The sequence below is a fragment of the Dendropsophus ebraccatus genome, chromosome 9, assembly GCF_027789765.1.
Source record: "Dendropsophus ebraccatus isolate aDenEbr1 chromosome 9, aDenEbr1.pat, whole genome shotgun sequence".
NCBI classification, from domain to species: Eukaryota; Metazoa; Chordata; class Amphibia; order Anura; family Hylidae; genus Dendropsophus; species Dendropsophus ebraccatus.
The window spans coordinates 6,727,397-6,744,570 of record NC_091462.1 but is presented as its reverse complement, the minus strand read 5'-3'; the positions used below and the strand labels follow the sequence as shown (position 1 = coordinate 6,744,570).

Below are 17,174 nucleotides of genomic sequence, written 5' to 3'. Positions count from 1 at the left end.
AGGATAAGACAGGATGTAACAGCAGAATAGTGAGCGCAGCTCTGGAGGTGACTGGAGGATAAGGAATTATTAGAGTTTGCGATTATAACAATGGATATCGCAGCCGCAGGAAACAAATTCACCAAAACAGAGCACAAAACGGCCCATAAGCGCAGTGACGTCTACGGGGAGCAGGTGGGGTCATGGGCTCGGCCAGGGACGTCTCCACCTGATCGTGACCTCGGCCGCTAATTTCAGGCATCACAGAATAAGGAATGCAGAATGGCCGTGGCCAAATGAAGTCACTTTATACGGATGTGAGGGGTAATTGTGCTCATCCAGCGTGGCGTCCCCCTCCCCCGCACCAGGGCGTCAGACCGGACAATCCTCTGACGGGCACCCCGCCGGGCAGCGCTCACCGCAGCATATGGACCAGACAGGATTATGTCAAGTTCATTGTCTCGGCTGTACTCTTAAAGGGGACATGACACCCTGGAGGGCTCATCCACTCCAATGGTCAGAGGGGTGGGGGTCCGCTTCTCAGGCCCCTTCTACAGAGGCTGTAATCTGCACTGGAGAAGATGTAACTGTAGGCGGCCATAGGGGGCGCTGTACTTACTCTTCACCTGCTTTTTGATGCTCTTGGTGTTATCCAGCCAGTGCTGAGGAAAGAGGAAAACAAAGGGTTAAACCACCGGTCACTAGTCTGATATAATCTATAGGAGACGATTAGGAATAAACCTGCAATCCTGGACGAACCCCCAAAAAGAGTATCTGACCGAGAGAGAGAGAAGCCTCGGGATTATATAATGGGCCAATGTGGGTCAGATGATTTCGTGGGCCGCCTGATGGGTCTACTGACACCCAGCACCCCCCACCCTGCTGCACTATTATACTCCCTGCTATATCACTATACTGTACTATTATACTCCCTGCTATATCACTATACTGCACTATTATACTCCCTGCTATATCACTATACTGCACTATTATACCCTGTGCTATATCACTATACTGCACTATTATACTCCCTGCTATACCATTATACTTCACCATTATACTCCCTGCTATATCACTATACTGCACTATTATACTCCCTGCTATATCATTATACTGTACTATTATACTCTGTGCTATATCACTATACTGTACTATTATACTCGGCTATATCACTATACTGCACTATTATACCGTGCTATATTACTATACTGTACTATTATACTCCCTGCTATATCACTATACTGCACTATTATACTCCCTGCTATATCATTATACTGCACCATTATACTCCCTGCTATATCACTATACTGTACTATTATACTCTGTGCTATATCACTATACTACACTATTATACTCTGCTATATCACTACACTGCACTATTATTCTCTGCTATATCACTATGCTGCACTATTATACTCTGCTGCACTATTATACTCTGCTATATCACTACGCTGCACTATTATACTCCCTGCTATATGATTATACTGCACCATTATACTCCCTGCTATATCACTATACTGTACTATTATACTCTGTGCTATATCACTATACTGCACTATTATACTCTGCTATATCACTATACTGCACTATTATACTCTGCTATATCACTATACTACACTATTATACTCTGTGCTATATCACTATGCTGCACTATTATACTCTGCTATATCACTATACTGCACTATTATACTCCCTGCTATATCACTATACTACACTATTATACTCTGTGCTATATCACTATACTGCACTATTATACTCTGCTATATCACTATACTACACTATTATACTCTGTGCTATATCACTATACTGCACTATTATTCTCTGCTATATCACTACGCTGCACTATTATACTCCCTGCTATATCACTATACTGCACTATTATTCTCTGCTATATCACTACGCTGCACTATTATACTCCCTGCTATATCACTACGCTGCACTCTGCTATATCACTAATAATAATTATAATTAGATCCCTTGTTTACAGACGTTCTGGTCCGGGCACAGCTCTGCTACATCTCCCCTTTTAGCTGTCACTGATGCCCCCCCTCCCCATTATTTAGCTCCCATTGCAGGCAGTGAGGCTCCCAGAGGAGGAGGAGGAGGAGGGGGGTCCCGGACCTCTCGGTGCCTGTCTCCGAGCTGCTCAACTCCAGCCCAGGAATGTGGAGGAGATGAAAGAAAACAGAAAACAGGCTCAGAGATGAAGACAAACAGCCGGGGATCCTCACCCGAAGGACCCCCCCCCCCCCCAACCATCGTCATCATCACCACCACCACCCAGAGAAACCCCCTACCCACACCACCACCACCCAGAGGACCCCCCCACCATCGTCCTCATCACTCAGAGCCCCCCCCCCCATCACCACCCAGAGAAACCCTCCACCCACACCCTCCATCATCATCTTCATCACCCAGAGAAACGCCCCCCATCATAATCATCATCACTCAGAGCCCCCCCCCCATCACCCAGAGAAACCCCCTACCCACACCACCACCACCCAGAGGACCCCCCCCACCATCGTCCTCATCACTCAGAGCCCCCCCATCACCCCCCCTCATCATCATCACCCAAAAAAAAAAACCCCCATCATAATCGTCATCATCACCCATCATCCCCCCAACCAGGGCACCCACCCTCCTCATCTGCAGAACCACCCCCTCCCCAGTAACTGGGAAAGTCGGGCGACCATGATGATGATGTCAGGATGCGGCGCCCTCTTACCGCCACTTGTGCTGAATCCATGAACTGCAGCCCGAAGTAATCCTTCTCTATCAGGTCCAGGTGATACATGATCTGCTCAAACAGCTCCTGACCCCGCGCTCTCTTCTACAGGAGAAAAACAGGAACTGTAACATCCGCACTACAAGACCCAGCAACCCCTCCCCCCAGCTATAACATCCGCACTACAAGACCCAGCAACCCCTCCCCCAGCTATAACACCCGCACTACAAGACCCAGCAACATCCCAACTATAACACCCGCACTACAAGACCCAGCAACCCCCATCTATAACACCCGCACTACAAGACCCAGCAACCCCCAACTATAACACCCGCACTACAAGACCCAGCAACCGCCAACTATAACACCCACACTACAAGACCCAGCAACCCCCCCAACATCCGCACTACAAGACCCAGCAACCCCTCCCCCCAACTATGCTGTTCTGCTCATCTGGATGACAACCGTCAGAGAACCCCCATTCTGATCGGTTACTGGGAGAGCCGGATGTCTATGGATGTGTGCGGATCTGATCCCAGCTCTCCTGGGCTTCTGATTGGCGCAGCCGCCCAGTTTAACGCACTGATCTGTTATACGGTGCCCGGTTAATATTACTATTCAGGAGCCCAGGAAAGCTGGGTGCCCAGTGGCAGTCAGGCAGGAATTCTCTTACATTCCTCCAGTAACACTTAAGAAGCCATCATCCTCCTCATCCTCACCCTCCTGAAGAGGCCAGATAAGAGCGGCCCAGCAGGAATGTGGTGGCCGGGAGCCGGCGGGGGGCAGGACGGGCACTGCCGGGCAATGGCTGAAAAGCCTCTTTGTGTCTCCTAATGAGCTGAGCCCGAGCCCATTGTCCTGGACCCCCCGGTGCCCCCAACAAATGACCGCTGCCGCCCGGTGACCCAAGACGCCTCCTGTCCGGACTCAGCCAACCGCGTCCGCCATGCAGGATTCACAGAGGCTTAGATACACTGGATCAGAGGTATCACACATAAAAGGCTTAGATACAGCAGCTCATCAGACAATACAGCATTGAATCAGCAGGCAGTATCACAACTGAGAGGTTTAGATACAGGAACTCAATGGACAGTGTTTCACATGAGAAGCTTAGATACAGCAGCATAGAAGGTGGTATCGCAGGTCATACAAGGCATTGTCTGACTGGTTGTGATGTATCGTCTGCTGTATCTAAGTTATCATGTGTGATACCACCAGAAAGAACTACAGTACACAGGACTACATTCCCCATCATGTACTATATACTCCCCGTCCTCTCCGCTCGGCTCCACCCACAGACATTACAGCTATGCCAGAAGCCTGAGAGGAGGTCAGCGCTGCAGTGAGGAGGAGGAGGTCATCAGCGCTGCAGTGAGGAGGAGGAGGTGGTCAGCACTGCAGTGAGGAGGAGGAGGAGGAGGTGGTCAGCGCTGCAGTGAGGAGGAGGAGGAGGTGGTCAGCACTGCAGTGAAGAGGAGGAGGTGGTCAGCGCTGCAGTGAGGAGGAGGAGGAGGTGGTCAGCACTGCAGTGAGGAGGAGGAGGAGGAGGAGGTCATCAGCGCTGCAGTGAGGAGGAGGAGGTGGTCGTCATCAGCGCTGCAGTGAGGAGGAGGAGGAGGTGGTCAGCACTGCAGTGAGGAGGAGGAGGAGGTGGTCAGCACTGCAGTGAGGAGGAGGAGGAGGTGGTCAGCGCTGCAGTGAGGAGGAGGAGGAGGAGGTGGTCAGCGCTGCAGTGAGGAGGAGGAGGAGGAGGTGGTCAGCGCTGCAGTGAGGAGGAGGAGGAGGTGATCAGCGCTGCAGTGAGGAGGAGGAGGTGGTCAGCGCTGCAGTGAGGAGGAGGTGGTGGTCAGCGCTGCAGTGAGGAGGAGGAGGAGGAGGTGGTGGTCAGCGCTGCAGTGAGGAGGAGGAGGAGGAGGGGGTCAGCACTGCAGTGAGGAGGAGGAGGGGGTCAGCACTGCAGTGAGGAAGAGGTGGTCAGCTCTGCAGTGAGGAAGAGGAAGAGGTGGTCAGCGCTGCAGTGAGGAGGAGGAGGTGGTCAGCGCTGCAGTGAGGAGGAGGGGGGAGGAAGGTGTCAGCGCTGCAGTGAGGAGGAGGAGGTCAGCGCTGCAGTGAGGAGGAGGGGGAGGTGGTCAGCGCTGCAGTGAGGAGGAGGAGGAGGGGGTCAGCGCTGCAGTGAGGGGGAGGAGGTGGTCAGTGCTGCAGTGAGGGGGAGGAGGTGGTGGTCAGCGCTGCAGTGAGGAGGAGGGAGTCAGCGCTGCAGTGAGGAGGTGGGAGTCAGCGCTGCAGTGAGGAGGAGGGAGTCAGCGCTGCAGTGAGGAGGAGGGAGTCAGCGCTGCAGTGAGGAGGAGGGAGTCAGCGCTGCAGTGAGGAGGAGGGAGTCAGCGCTGCAGTGAGGAGGAGGGAGTCAGCGCTGCAGTGAGGAGGAGGGAGTCAGCGCTGCAGTGAGGAGGAGGGAGTCAGCGCTGCAGTGAGGAGGAGGGAGTCAGCGCTGCAGTGAGGAGGAGGGAGTCAGCGCTGCAGTGAGGAGGAGGGAGTCAGCGCTGCAGTGAGGAGGAGGGAGTCAGCGCTGCAGTGAGGAGGAGGGAGTCAGCGCTGCAGTGAGGAGGAGGGAGTCAGCGCTGCAGTGAGGAGGAGGGAGTCAGCGCTGCAGTGAGGAGGAGGGAAGGCAGCGCTGCAGTGAGGAGGAGGAGGTGTTCAGTGCTGCAGTGAGGAGGAGGAGGAGGAGGTGGTCAGCGCTGCAGTGAGGAGGAGGGGGAGCAGCGCTGCAGTGAGGAGGAGGTCAGAGCTGCAGTGAGGAGGAAGAGGTGGTCAGAGCTGCAGTGAGGAGGAGGGGGGAGGAAGGGGTCAGAGCTGCAGTGAGGAGGAGGAGGTGGTCAGCGCTGCAGTGAGGAGGAGGAGGAGGTGGTCAGCGCTGCAGTGAGGAGGAGGAGGAGGTGGTCAGCGCTGCAGTGAGGAGGAGGAGGAGGTGGTCAGCGCTGCAGTGAGGAGGAGGAGGTGGTCAGCGCTGCAGTGAGGAGGAGGGGGGAGGAAGGGGTCAGCGCTGCAGTGAGGAGGAGGGAGTCAGCGCTGCAGTGAGGAGGAGGGAGTCAGCGCTGCAGTGAGGAGGAGGGAGTCAGCGCTGCAGTGAGGAGGAGGGAGTCAGCGCTGCAGTGAGGAGGAGGGAGTCAGCGCTGCAGTGAGGAGGAGGGAGTCAGCGCTGCAGTGAGGAGGAGGGAAGGCAGCGCTGCAGTGAGGAGGAGGAGGTGTTCAGTGCTGCAGTGAGGAGGAGGAGGAGGAGGTGGTCAGCGCTGCAGTGAGGAGGAGGGGGAGCAGCGCTGCAGTGAGGAGGAGGTCAGAGCTGCAGTGAGGAGGAAGAGGTGGTCAGAGCTGCAGTGAGGAGGAGGGGGGAGGAAGGGGTCAGAGCTGCAGTGAGGAGGAGGAGGTGGTCAGCGCTGCAGTGAGGAGGAGGAGGAGGTGGTCAGCGCTGCAGTGAGGAGGAGGAGGAGGTGGTCAGCGCTGCAGTGAGGAGGAGGAGGTGGTCAGCGCTGCAGTGAGGAGGAGGGGGGCAGCGCTGTAGTGAGGAGGAGCGGGGCAGCGCTGCAGTGAGGAGGAGGAGGAGGTCAGAGCTGCAGTGAGGAGGAGGAGGTGGTCAGAGCTGCAGTGAGGAGGAGGAGGTGGTCAGAGCTGCAGTGAGGAGGAGGAGGAGGGGGGAGGAAGGGGTCAGAGCTGCAGTGAGGAGGAGGAGGTGGTCAGCGCTGCAGTGAGGAGGAGGAGGTGGTCAGCGCTGCAGTAAGGAGGAGGGGGGAGGAAGGGGTCAGCGCTGCAGTGAGGAGGAGGTCACCACGTTCCTGCCGCTCAGCTTGCTCACCACCGGGTCACTAATGGCCACAGAATAAACTGTCACATAACCACAGAGCTGGGGTGCTCTCCAAGGAGGTATCACCCATAACAGGCTTAGATACTACAGCTCAACACTTATATATATATATGCTGGGCCCGGGAACTGACAGGAGCACCAGCAAGCAAGGAGTTAACTCCGTCTCAGCCGCAGCAGTGAGGTCCCTGGAGGAGACAGAGGAGCTGGAAGACACCTAAAGACTTCAGGTCCCAGCAAGCAGCAGGAACTACGACCCCCATCATTCTGGAAGCTGCAGGGACGGCTGATATGGGGGCCAGTGATTCTGGATTCTCACATGTTGGATCATAGGGGTTATTACTTGTTGACAGCTGCAGCTTCGTATCAGTGTCATCTCTCTCGCCCCTTTAATGGCGGTCAGGTGACCCGGTCTGGAGCGGATCCTCGGACCCTCACCTGGTAAATATTTAACTTTCACAGCTTTGTGGTTTATTTTGTTTTCCTGAACCTTTCACTGACATGAGAAGAGCCACATCAATCAGACCCTCAGACAACACTTCCTGTCACACAATAGAAACCTGCACTTTATAGTGACAGAATTGACAAAGGGGGAGGGGGGACGTACATTTACTCTGCCCCTCCCCCGCAGCAGAGCTGGTCAGACTACAGGTCACAGGGGGATCCAAGGCTGCCCCCTATGGGCAGGAAGAGGGTCCGCACAGGCAGCCAGGAGGCTATTAGACCTATTGCAGGGTCATGGGTTGTAAGCAGGGGGCGGTCTGTTAGGTGTCAGGCTCCGCCCCCTCAGGCTTTCCACTAGATGCAGCATTGTTCAGTACTAGAGATGAGCGACCCTGGAGCAGCTGGAGTCCATCCGAACCCGATCGATCGGCATTTGATTAGCGGCGGCTGCTGAAGTTGGATAAAGCCCTAAGGCTATGTGGGAATCATGGATATAGTCATTGGCTGTATCCATGTTTTCCAGACAACCTTAGAGCTTTATCCAAGTTCTGCAGCCCCCGCTCATCAAATGCTGATCGCTCGGGTTCGGATGGACTCCAGCATGCTGCAGGTTCGCTCATCTCTAGTTCTGTACCTTTAAACAGAACTGTAAATAAAGAAGAATTAAAGGGCTCGTCCATTCACATTCCACAGCGAGCAGACACTGATACATTGTAACAAACAGGACAGGGCAGAAGTTTGTGCAGCTGCAGTAAATTGGGGGGGGGGGGGGGGGGGGGGGGGGGGGGGGGGGGGGGGGGGGCAATCACAAAAGTCGTTTTCTGGCAAGTCAGGAAAGTCCAGTCCGTCGATGACTCCCGCGGTCACATGACCTCCTCCCTGGGATACAAGGTTGCAGATTTAAGAAGAAAAAAAAAAAACTAAGGGAAACTTTCCTTGCTTCTTACGGCAACCAATCACAGGGCAGGGAGCGCCCCATGTGACCATTAGGCTGAGCAGACAGTCCTTAGGTCTATGGGCGGCCGATATCAACGGGGCCAGGTCTGACAACGAGGACGTTATAAGCCGATAATATACAGACCCTCCGGGGACACCGCGCCATGCTCCCGGCTACAGCTGATAATGTGACAGAGGCGTCTCCTGATCCTCCAGACCCCGGCTATTATAAGAGACGCCTGTCACCTCGTAAAGAAAAACAGAGAGAACCGGTCCGACCGAGAACCAGCGGATCAGGAGGCAACAAGGAAGAGACAGTAACGGCCTGAAGCCCAACAGGGTATATAGGATGTAATAGGAGGTTATATCAGTGCTGGAGTGTTATAAGAGGAGCGGCTGATATCAGTCACATATGATGTAATAGGAGGTTATATCAGTGCTGGAGTGTTATAAGAGGAGTGGCTGATATCAGTCACATATGATGTAATAGGAGGTTATATCAGTGCTGCAGCGTTATAAGAGGAGCGGCTGATATCAGTCACATATGATGTAATAGGAGGTTATATCAGTGCTGCAGCGTTATAAGAGGGACGGCTGATATCAGTCACATAGGATGTAATAGGAGGTTATATCAGTGCTGGAGCGTTATAAGAGGAGCGGCTGATATCAGTCACATATGGTGTAATAGGAGGTTAGAACTGATGACCTTTCTCCCATCTCGCCCCCCCACCATCATGTAATCTGTCAATCACTATTAATGACTGCATTCTGTGCCCCAGATCCGCTGCCTTGGGGTGACCTTGATTCTGTCCTTTCTGTTAAGCCGCACATTCAAACCCCGACCACCTCCCGACCACCTCCTGCCGCCTTCACCTCAAAAACATTTCCTGAATCCGCTTATTTCTCACCTGACTCCACAAACTGCAGATACCTGTCCCTATTATCATCCACCTGGCCTCCATCTAACAGCCTCCTCCCTGGCCTCCATCTAACAGCTTCCTCCCTGGCCTCCATCTAACAGCCTCCATCTAACAGCCTCCTCCCTGGCCTCCATCTAACAGCCTCCTCCCTGGCCTCCATCTAACAGCCTCCTCCCTGGCCTCCATCTAACAGCCTCCTCCCTGGCCTCCATCTAACAGCCTCCTCCCTGGCCTCCATCTAACAGCCTCTGCTGCCAGACTAATCCACCTTTCCCTCCACTGGCTCCCATCGCCCAACATATTAATTGTTGACAATGACGTACAAGACCGTCCACAACCTGTCCCCTCCGTATATATGTGAGCTGATCTCCCAACATGGGCAGGGTCCTCTCTCCCTATGTAATACCTGGCGGGCAGGGTCCCCTCTCCCTATGTAATACCTGGCGGGCAGGGTCCCCTCTCCCTATGTAATACCTGGGGGGCAGGCTCCTCTCTCCCTATGTAAGCCCTGGTGGGCAGGGTCCTCTCTCCCTATGTAATACCTGGCGGGCAGGGTCCTCTCTCCCTATGTAATACCTGGCGGGCAGGCTCCTCTCTCCCTATGTAATACCTGGCGGGCAGGGTTCTCTCTCCCTATGTAATACCTGGCAGGCAGGCTCCTCTCTCCCTATGTAATACCTGGCAGGCAGGCTCCTCTCTCCCTATGTAATACCTGGCAGGCAGGCTCCTCTCTCCCTATGTAATACCTGGCGGGCAGGCTCCTCTCTCCCTATGTAATACCTGGCGGGCAGGCTCCTCTCTCCCTATGTAATCCTGGTGGGCAGGCTCCTCTCTCCCTATGTAAGCCCTGGCGGGCAGGCTCCTCTCTCCCTATGTAAGCCCTGGCGGGCAGGCTCCTCTCTCCCTATGTAAGCCCTGGCGGGCAGGCTCCTCTCTCCCTATGTAAGCCCTGGCGGGCAGGCTCCTCTCTCCCTATGTAAGCCCTGGCGGGCAGGCTCCTCTCTCCCTATGTAACCCCTGGTGGGCAGGGTCCTCTCTCCCTATGTAAGCCCTGGCGGGCAGGCTCCTCTCTCCCTATGTAATACCTGGCGGGCAGGGTCCTCTCTCCCTATGGATCATCAAGAACGTCAAGAAATAAGGTTAATGTTACTGCCCCTTTAAGAAGGGAACGAGGCCCCGGGATACAAGGTACAGTGATAGATTGAGAGTGATGGCGGCCGTTACTCACCGGCAGGTCCACGCTGACATCACTGCCGTCCAGGAGGGAGACTCTGCAGGTGATGATGGATCTGGAGTCTCCGGCGGCCGGGATGTGGGTGACGGCCCTCTGGGCTTCCCGCAGACGTTCCTTCTCGGCATGACGCCGCATGGACCGGCGCCCAATCGTGCGCCGGAAAAAGCTCAACATCTTGTGGCTGTGGAAAAAAAAGAAAAAGGAAAAAAAGAATATAAAAGTGGATATCAGGAAAATAAATAAAGTAAAAAAAAAAAAAAAACACAACGATAAACGGTTCCAGAGGAGACGGCGATGCGATGATCGGCGCGGACGGAGCAAGGACTGAGGCCGCCGCTACAGACGTCTATGGGCGAGAGATCAGCAGAAACCAGTGACTCATCCGCGGATACAAACCGGTTCCTCCAAACTCATCTGTAATCATGACAGCAGCGTGTGTCAGCATGAACAACGGCCTCATCCTCCACCTGAGAGACTCCAGGGGGCGCTGCAACGGCCTCATCCTCCACCTGAGGGACTCCAGGGGGCGCTGCAACGGCCTCATCCTCCACCTGAGGGACTCCAGGGGGCGCTGCAACGGCCTCATCCTCCACCTGAGGGACTCTAGGGGGCGCTGCAACGGCCTCATCCTCCACCTGAGGGACTCTAGGGGGCGCTGCAACGGCCTCATCCTCCACCTGAGGGACTCCAGGGGGCGCTGCAACGGCCTCATCCTCCACCTGAGGGACTCCAGGGGGCGCTGCAACGGCCTCATCCTCCACCTGAGGGACTCCAGGGGGCGCTGCAACGGCCTCATCCTCCACCTGAGGGACTCCAGGGGGCGCTGCAACGGCCTCATCCTCCACCTGAGGGACTCCAGGGGGCGCTGCAACGGCCTCATCCTCCACCTGAGGGACTCCAGGGGGCGCTGCAACGGCCTCATCCTCCACCTGAGGGACTCCAGGGGGCGCTGCAACGGCCTCATCCTCCACCTGAGGGACTCCAGGGGGCGCTGCAACGGCCTCATCCTCCACCTGAGGGACTCCAGGGGGCGCTGCAACGGCCTCATCCTCCACCTGAGGGACTCCAGGGGGCGCTGCAACGGCCTCATTCTTCCCCTGAGGGACTCTAGGGGGCGCTGCAACGGCCTCATTCTTCACCTGAGGGACTCTAGGGGGCGCTGCAACGGCCTCATTCTTCACCTGAGGGACTCTAGGGGGCGCTGCAACGGCCTCATTCTTCACCTGAGGGACTCTAGGGGGCGCTGCAACGGCCTCATTCTTCACCTGAGGGACTCTAGAGGGTGCTGCCGGCTGCCACCAGGAACACATCCGGCAGGTATGGCAGTGGTCGGGTCGCAGTCATTTACAGCCGCTGTGTGACCTCGGACTAAAGGTCCTTTTACACAGACAGATTATCTGACAGATTGTTGAAGCCAAAGCCAGGAATGGAGGAGAATTCTCAGTCTTCCCTTTCTGACCTGTTCCCTGTTTATAGTCTGTTACTGGCTTTGGCTTCAATGATCTGTCAGATAATCTGTCTGTGTAATAGGCCCATACCGGACCACCGCTGCCCAGCTGTCACCCAGCAGAGAACCGGACCCTGATAACACCGAACCGGGAGGTGAGATACAGCGGAGAGTAAGAGAACTCCGCCATAGACGGGGGCCCGAGGGGGCGCAGCACAACTCTGCTACATATGACTCCAGGATTCTATGTGGCAGATGGCGGCCGGGGGCGCAAAGAAGGGACGTTCACACAGAGTAAGAGCAAAATACGGCAGTAAAAAAGCGGCTGTATTTATAATATAATAATAGGCTGGAGACACAGCAGCCTGTGATATTGTATTCTATATCCTCCTCTCTATACCTGGAGAGGGGAACTATAACTCCCAGCATGGCCTGAACACCCCGGCCCCGGCTGCCCACTGATCTGCAGCAGCTGAGGTACAAGACGCTGACTCAGCTCCAGTGTGTGAGGATTATGGAGGGAGGCGGGGGGCCCGGACCACCACACCAGCACTGTATCATCTACACAGGGAGGTCTGTGGAGCAGTCAGTGCCCCCCCCCCCCCCCAGACAGGGGCAGCAGGGACCCCCGCACACGCAGACAGGGGCAGCAGGGACCCCCGCACACGCAGACAGGGGCAGCAGGGACCCCCGCACACGCAGACAGGGGCAGCAGGGACCCCCTCCCCCCCCGCCAAAAAAACCACACACAGGCAGCAGGGACCCCCGCACACGCAGACAGGGGCAGCAGGGACCCCCGCACACGCAGACAGGGGCAGCAGGGACCCCCTCCCCCCCCCAAAAAAAAAACACACACAGGCAGCAGGGACCCCCGCACACACACACAGGCAGCCGGGACCTCCGCACAGGATCTCCAGGCTCTGGGACCATACAGGATAGTCACCCCCATCATCCCCCTTATTATTATTCGTCTGGAGTCATCACCTTCATGTGATGGATGTAATACCGGAACCCCCCCCCTACCCTGCCCCCTCCCCCTACAGATAACGCTGCGGGGGTGTAGTGTGCACAGAGATCATGTGACACAATGTAACACACAGCTAACAATCCCCCACCCCAACCGCAGCAGCATCAATGGACTAATAGAACACGGATACCAGTCCCATCTTATTACAGTACAGGCTGATACCAGTCCCATCTTATTACAGTACAGGAGCGGCTGATACCAGTCCCATCTTATTACAGTACAGGCTGATAACAGTCCCATCTTATTACAGTACAGGCTGATACCAGTCCCATCTTATTACAGTACAGGCTGATACCAGTCCCATCTTATTACAGTACAGGCTGATACCAGTCCCATCTTATTACAGTACAGGCTGATACCAGTCCCATCTTATTACAGTACAGGAGCGGCTGATACCAGTCCCATCTTATTACAGTACAGGAGCGGCTGATACCAGTCCCATCTTATTACAGTACAGGCTGATACCAGTCCCATCTTATTACAGTACAGGCTGATACCAGTCCCATCTTTTTACAGTACAGGCTGATACCAGTCCCACCTTATTACAGTACAGGAGCGTCTGATACCAGTCCCATCTTATTACAGTACAGGCGCGTCTGATACCAGTCCCATCTTATTACAGTACAGGCTGATACCAGTCCCATCTTATTACAGTACAGGCTGATACCAGTCCCATCTTATTACAGTACAGGCTGATACCAGTCCCATCTTATTACAGTACAGGAGGGGCTGATACCAGTCCCATCTTATTACAGTACAGGAGCGGCTGATACCAGTCCCATCTTATTACAGTACAGGAGCGGCTGATACCAGTCCCATCTTATTACAGTACAGGCTAATACCAGTCCCATCTTATTACAGTACAGGAGCGGCTGATACCAGTCCCATCTTATTACAGTACAGGCTGATACCAGTCCCATCTTATTACAGTACAGGCTGATACCAGTCCCATCTTATTACAGTACAGGCTGATACCAGTCCCATCTTATTACAGTACAGGAGCGTCTGATACCAGTCCCATCTTATTACAGTACAGGAGCGTCTGATACCAGTCCCATCTTATTACAGTACAGGAGCGTCTGATACCAGTCCCATCTTATTACAGTACAGGCTGATACCAGTCCCATCTTATTACAGTACAGGAGCGGCTGATACCAGTCCCATCTTATTACAGTACAGGCTGATACCAGTCCCATCTTATTACAGTACAGGAGCGTCTGATACCAGTCCCATCTTATTACAGTACAGGCTGATACCAGTCCTATCTTATTACAGTACAGGAGTGGCTGATACCAGTCCCATCTTCTTACAGTACAGGAGCGGATGATACCAGTCCCATCTTATTACAGTACAGGCTGATACCAGTCCCATCTTATTACATTACAGGAGCGGATGATACCAGTCCCATCTTATTACAGTACAGGCTGATACCAGTCCCATCTTCTTACAGTACAGGCTGATACCAGTCCCATCTTCTTACAGTACAGGCTGATACCAATCCCATGTTATTACAGTACAGGCTGATACCAGTCCCATCTTATTACAGTACAGGCTGATACCAGTCCCATCTTATTACAGTACAGGAGCGTCTGATACCAGTCCCATCTTATTACAGTACAGGCTGATACCAGTCCCATCTTATTACAGTACAGGAGCGTCTGATACCAGTCCCATCTTATTACAGTACAGGAGCGTCTGATACCAGTCCCATCTTATTACAGTACAGGAGCGTCTGATACCAGTCCCATCTTATTACAGTACAGGAGCGTCTGATACCAGTCCCATCTTATTACAGTACAGGAGCAGCTGATACCAGTCCCATCTTATTACAGTACAGGCTGATACCAGTCCCATCTTATTACAGTACAGGAGCGTCTGATACCAGTCCCATCTTATTACAGTACAGGCTGATACCAGTCCCATCTTATTACAGTACAGGAGCGGCTGATACCAGTCCCATCTTATTACAGTACAGGATCGTCTGATACCAATCACATCTTATTACAGTACAGGAGCGTTATAAGCTGCTTGTAGTCACAGCACATTGGCAGGAGCACAGTCGACAGTCAGTTGATCATCAAGGGACGGGACCCCCAGTGATCGGCTGTAATCTGGAGCAGTAAGGGGGTCATTCACACGTCCGTACACGGACGACGTTCTGTGGACCCTGGAGCTCCCAGCATCACCAGTAAATATGATGTTGCACGCCCCGAAACAGTTTAGTGCACCAGTGTCCATGTGAATGACCCCCAAGTGTTCAGTTTCCCTACAGTGCCGCCACAGGTGAAATTAAGCATTACACCGCACCTGTGTGTGACAGGACGGGTCCTCAGAGCAGGAGACGCTCTCTGTATACATGTATATACTCTCCACTCCAGGAGACAAGGATCCTGAACAGAAGGAATCCCCCCTCCCCTATTAAAGGAGTAGTACGTCCACAGGGGCTCTGGGACCCCCCGCCGGGCCGACATGACCATCCAGCTGATGCCAGTCAGTAACCACAGAACCCATTACTGGGGGGTATGAGAAGGAGGAGGGGTCTGTAGACTGGAGAGACCCTTAAAGTATCTCTATAAGCAGCAATCTACATGCCGAGCAGCAGAAAGATGATTGGACCCGCGGATTATTCTCCGTCACGGTCACTAAGCACCCAAATACTGTGCCGCCCCCCACATCTCACCACAGACACCTCCAAACTACCAGGATCCTCACTGCAAAACATAAGGATCAGACTACACTGGGATGGTATGTAGTCTGTTACCATGGAGACAATGGGATGGTTTGCAGTCTGTTACCATGGAGACACTGGGATGGTTTGTAGTCGGTTACCATGGAGACAGCCGGAACAGAAACCAGAAAGATCAGGGCTGTGACTGCATGGGGCACCAATATATATATATATTTATACACACACACACAGGCCAGTCCCCTCTGACCCCGCACACTGACACATACACCGCGCCGTACATCACGGAGAGACGCGACAGTCTCCCCGCACACCACGCAACGCCATCGCAATCCACAACAAAAAATCATAACAATCCTATGAGGCCTAACCAGAGACATCACATGACTAGAAGCGACCAATCACATCAAGACGACTCCATATCCGTATACGAATCCTCCGATCACCAATTATCTGCTACATCAGACAATCAGCTCATCTCTTCTCATTACCAAAACATCAGACCTGAGGCCCCTCCCCTTTATCAACTGGACCTGATGCTCCTCCCCTTTATCCACCAGATATGATGCTCCTCCCCTTTATCCACTGGACCTGATGCTCCTCCCCTTTATCCATCAGACCATTGCAGCGTTTACACAGAACGATTATTGTTAAACTTTTCGTGGTAACGATCACATAATCGGCTCGTGTAAACACAGTGAACGATCAAGCGACGAGCGAGAAATCATTTATTTTGATCTTTCAACATATTCTCAAATTGTCGTTGGTCGTTCACTAAAAATTCACCGGTTCACCCTTTATGTGGGAGAGGCTTAAGAAATCTTAAAACAATCACAATAACAATTTTTCCAAACGATATATCGTTCCGTCTAAACACTAATCGTTAAAAAAAAAAACATTTTGTAATCGTTAGATTGGGTGAATTATTGCTCCGTGTAAACGCAACATAACGATCCGACCTAACTGCCCTGTAACAGATTATCGATCAGACCCGATGCTCCTCCCCTTTATCGATCAGACCCGATGCTCCTCCCCTTTATCGATCAGACCCGATGCTCCTCCCCTTTATCGATTAGACCCGATGCTCCTCCCCTTTATCGATCAGATCTGATCCTCCATCAGACTAATGATCCGGCCTGACTGCCCTGTAACAGATTATCGATCAGATACAATCAGACTAGTGATCAGCCGATCCCAGCAGTAACTCCCGACAAGTGCAGCAGCAACAAGTGTCGCCCAGCAGGCGCTCGTTACCCCGCGCTCGTTACCCCGCGGCTGATGTGCTCAGATACAGTGTGATACTCGGTGATACACCGTGACGGAGCGGCGTGACCCCGTACACACCGGGCCCCCTCACCTCGCTGCGCGGCTCCCGGAGCGGACGGCGATTCTCCTCACATCTCCCAGGAAATGGCGTCCGGAGCTGCGGGCAGGAGCTGAGCTCTTAAAAGGGCGACACCAGGCGGCGGCAGGTGGTGGGGTCCGCGGGGGGCGGGGGCCGGGACATTGTGTTGTCTTCTTTATTGTTTACTATTTCTATTATTTCCTTCTGTTTATTATTTACCAGAAGGATTCCGCTCAGACCACGTGACCGCAGCGCGACCAGGGGCAGCTTCACACATTGCGTTTTGTACACACAATTTTTTTTTTAATTTTTTTTTTTCATAAAAGTTTATGGTGAAATATTATGTGGGGTGAATAAACCCCGAGATTTATCAAAGTCATTGGAAATGTGTTTGTGTCTATATTTTGCCTTTGGCCGCATGAGCATCTTCTATGTGCGCCAAAGTTATCAAAATGCGGCATGGACCGCCATAACCGCGGAGCCGTCATTATATATCTCCAGTCTTCCAGTACTTATCAGCTGCTGTATGTCCTGCAGGAAGTGTTGTATTCTCTCCAGTCTGACACAGAGCTCTCTGC

At 53.5% G+C, this 17,174-nt stretch overlaps 1 protein-coding gene across 1 annotated transcript in view; it reads right to left on the bottom strand.

Annotated features, from left to right (window-relative positions):
• Positions 1 to 16,689, bottom strand: part of EPB41L5 (erythrocyte membrane protein band 4.1 like 5) — a 35,382-nt gene extending 18,693 nt beyond the window's left edge. The window contains exons 1-4 of the mRNA XM_069982428.1: positions 16,609 to 16,689; positions 10,086 to 10,272; positions 2,705 to 2,809; positions 599 to 641 (exon numbers count right to left, since the gene is read on the bottom strand). Of these exons, the coding sequence (XP_069838529.1) occupies positions 599 to 641; positions 2,705 to 2,809; positions 10,086 to 10,265 (328 nt within the window). The 5' untranslated portion in view covers positions 10,266 to 10,272; positions 16,609 to 16,689. The remainder of the gene's footprint in view (positions 1 to 598; positions 642 to 2,704; positions 2,810 to 10,085; positions 10,273 to 16,608) is intronic.
• Between the last annotated feature and the right edge of the window lie 485 nt (positions 16,690 to 17,174).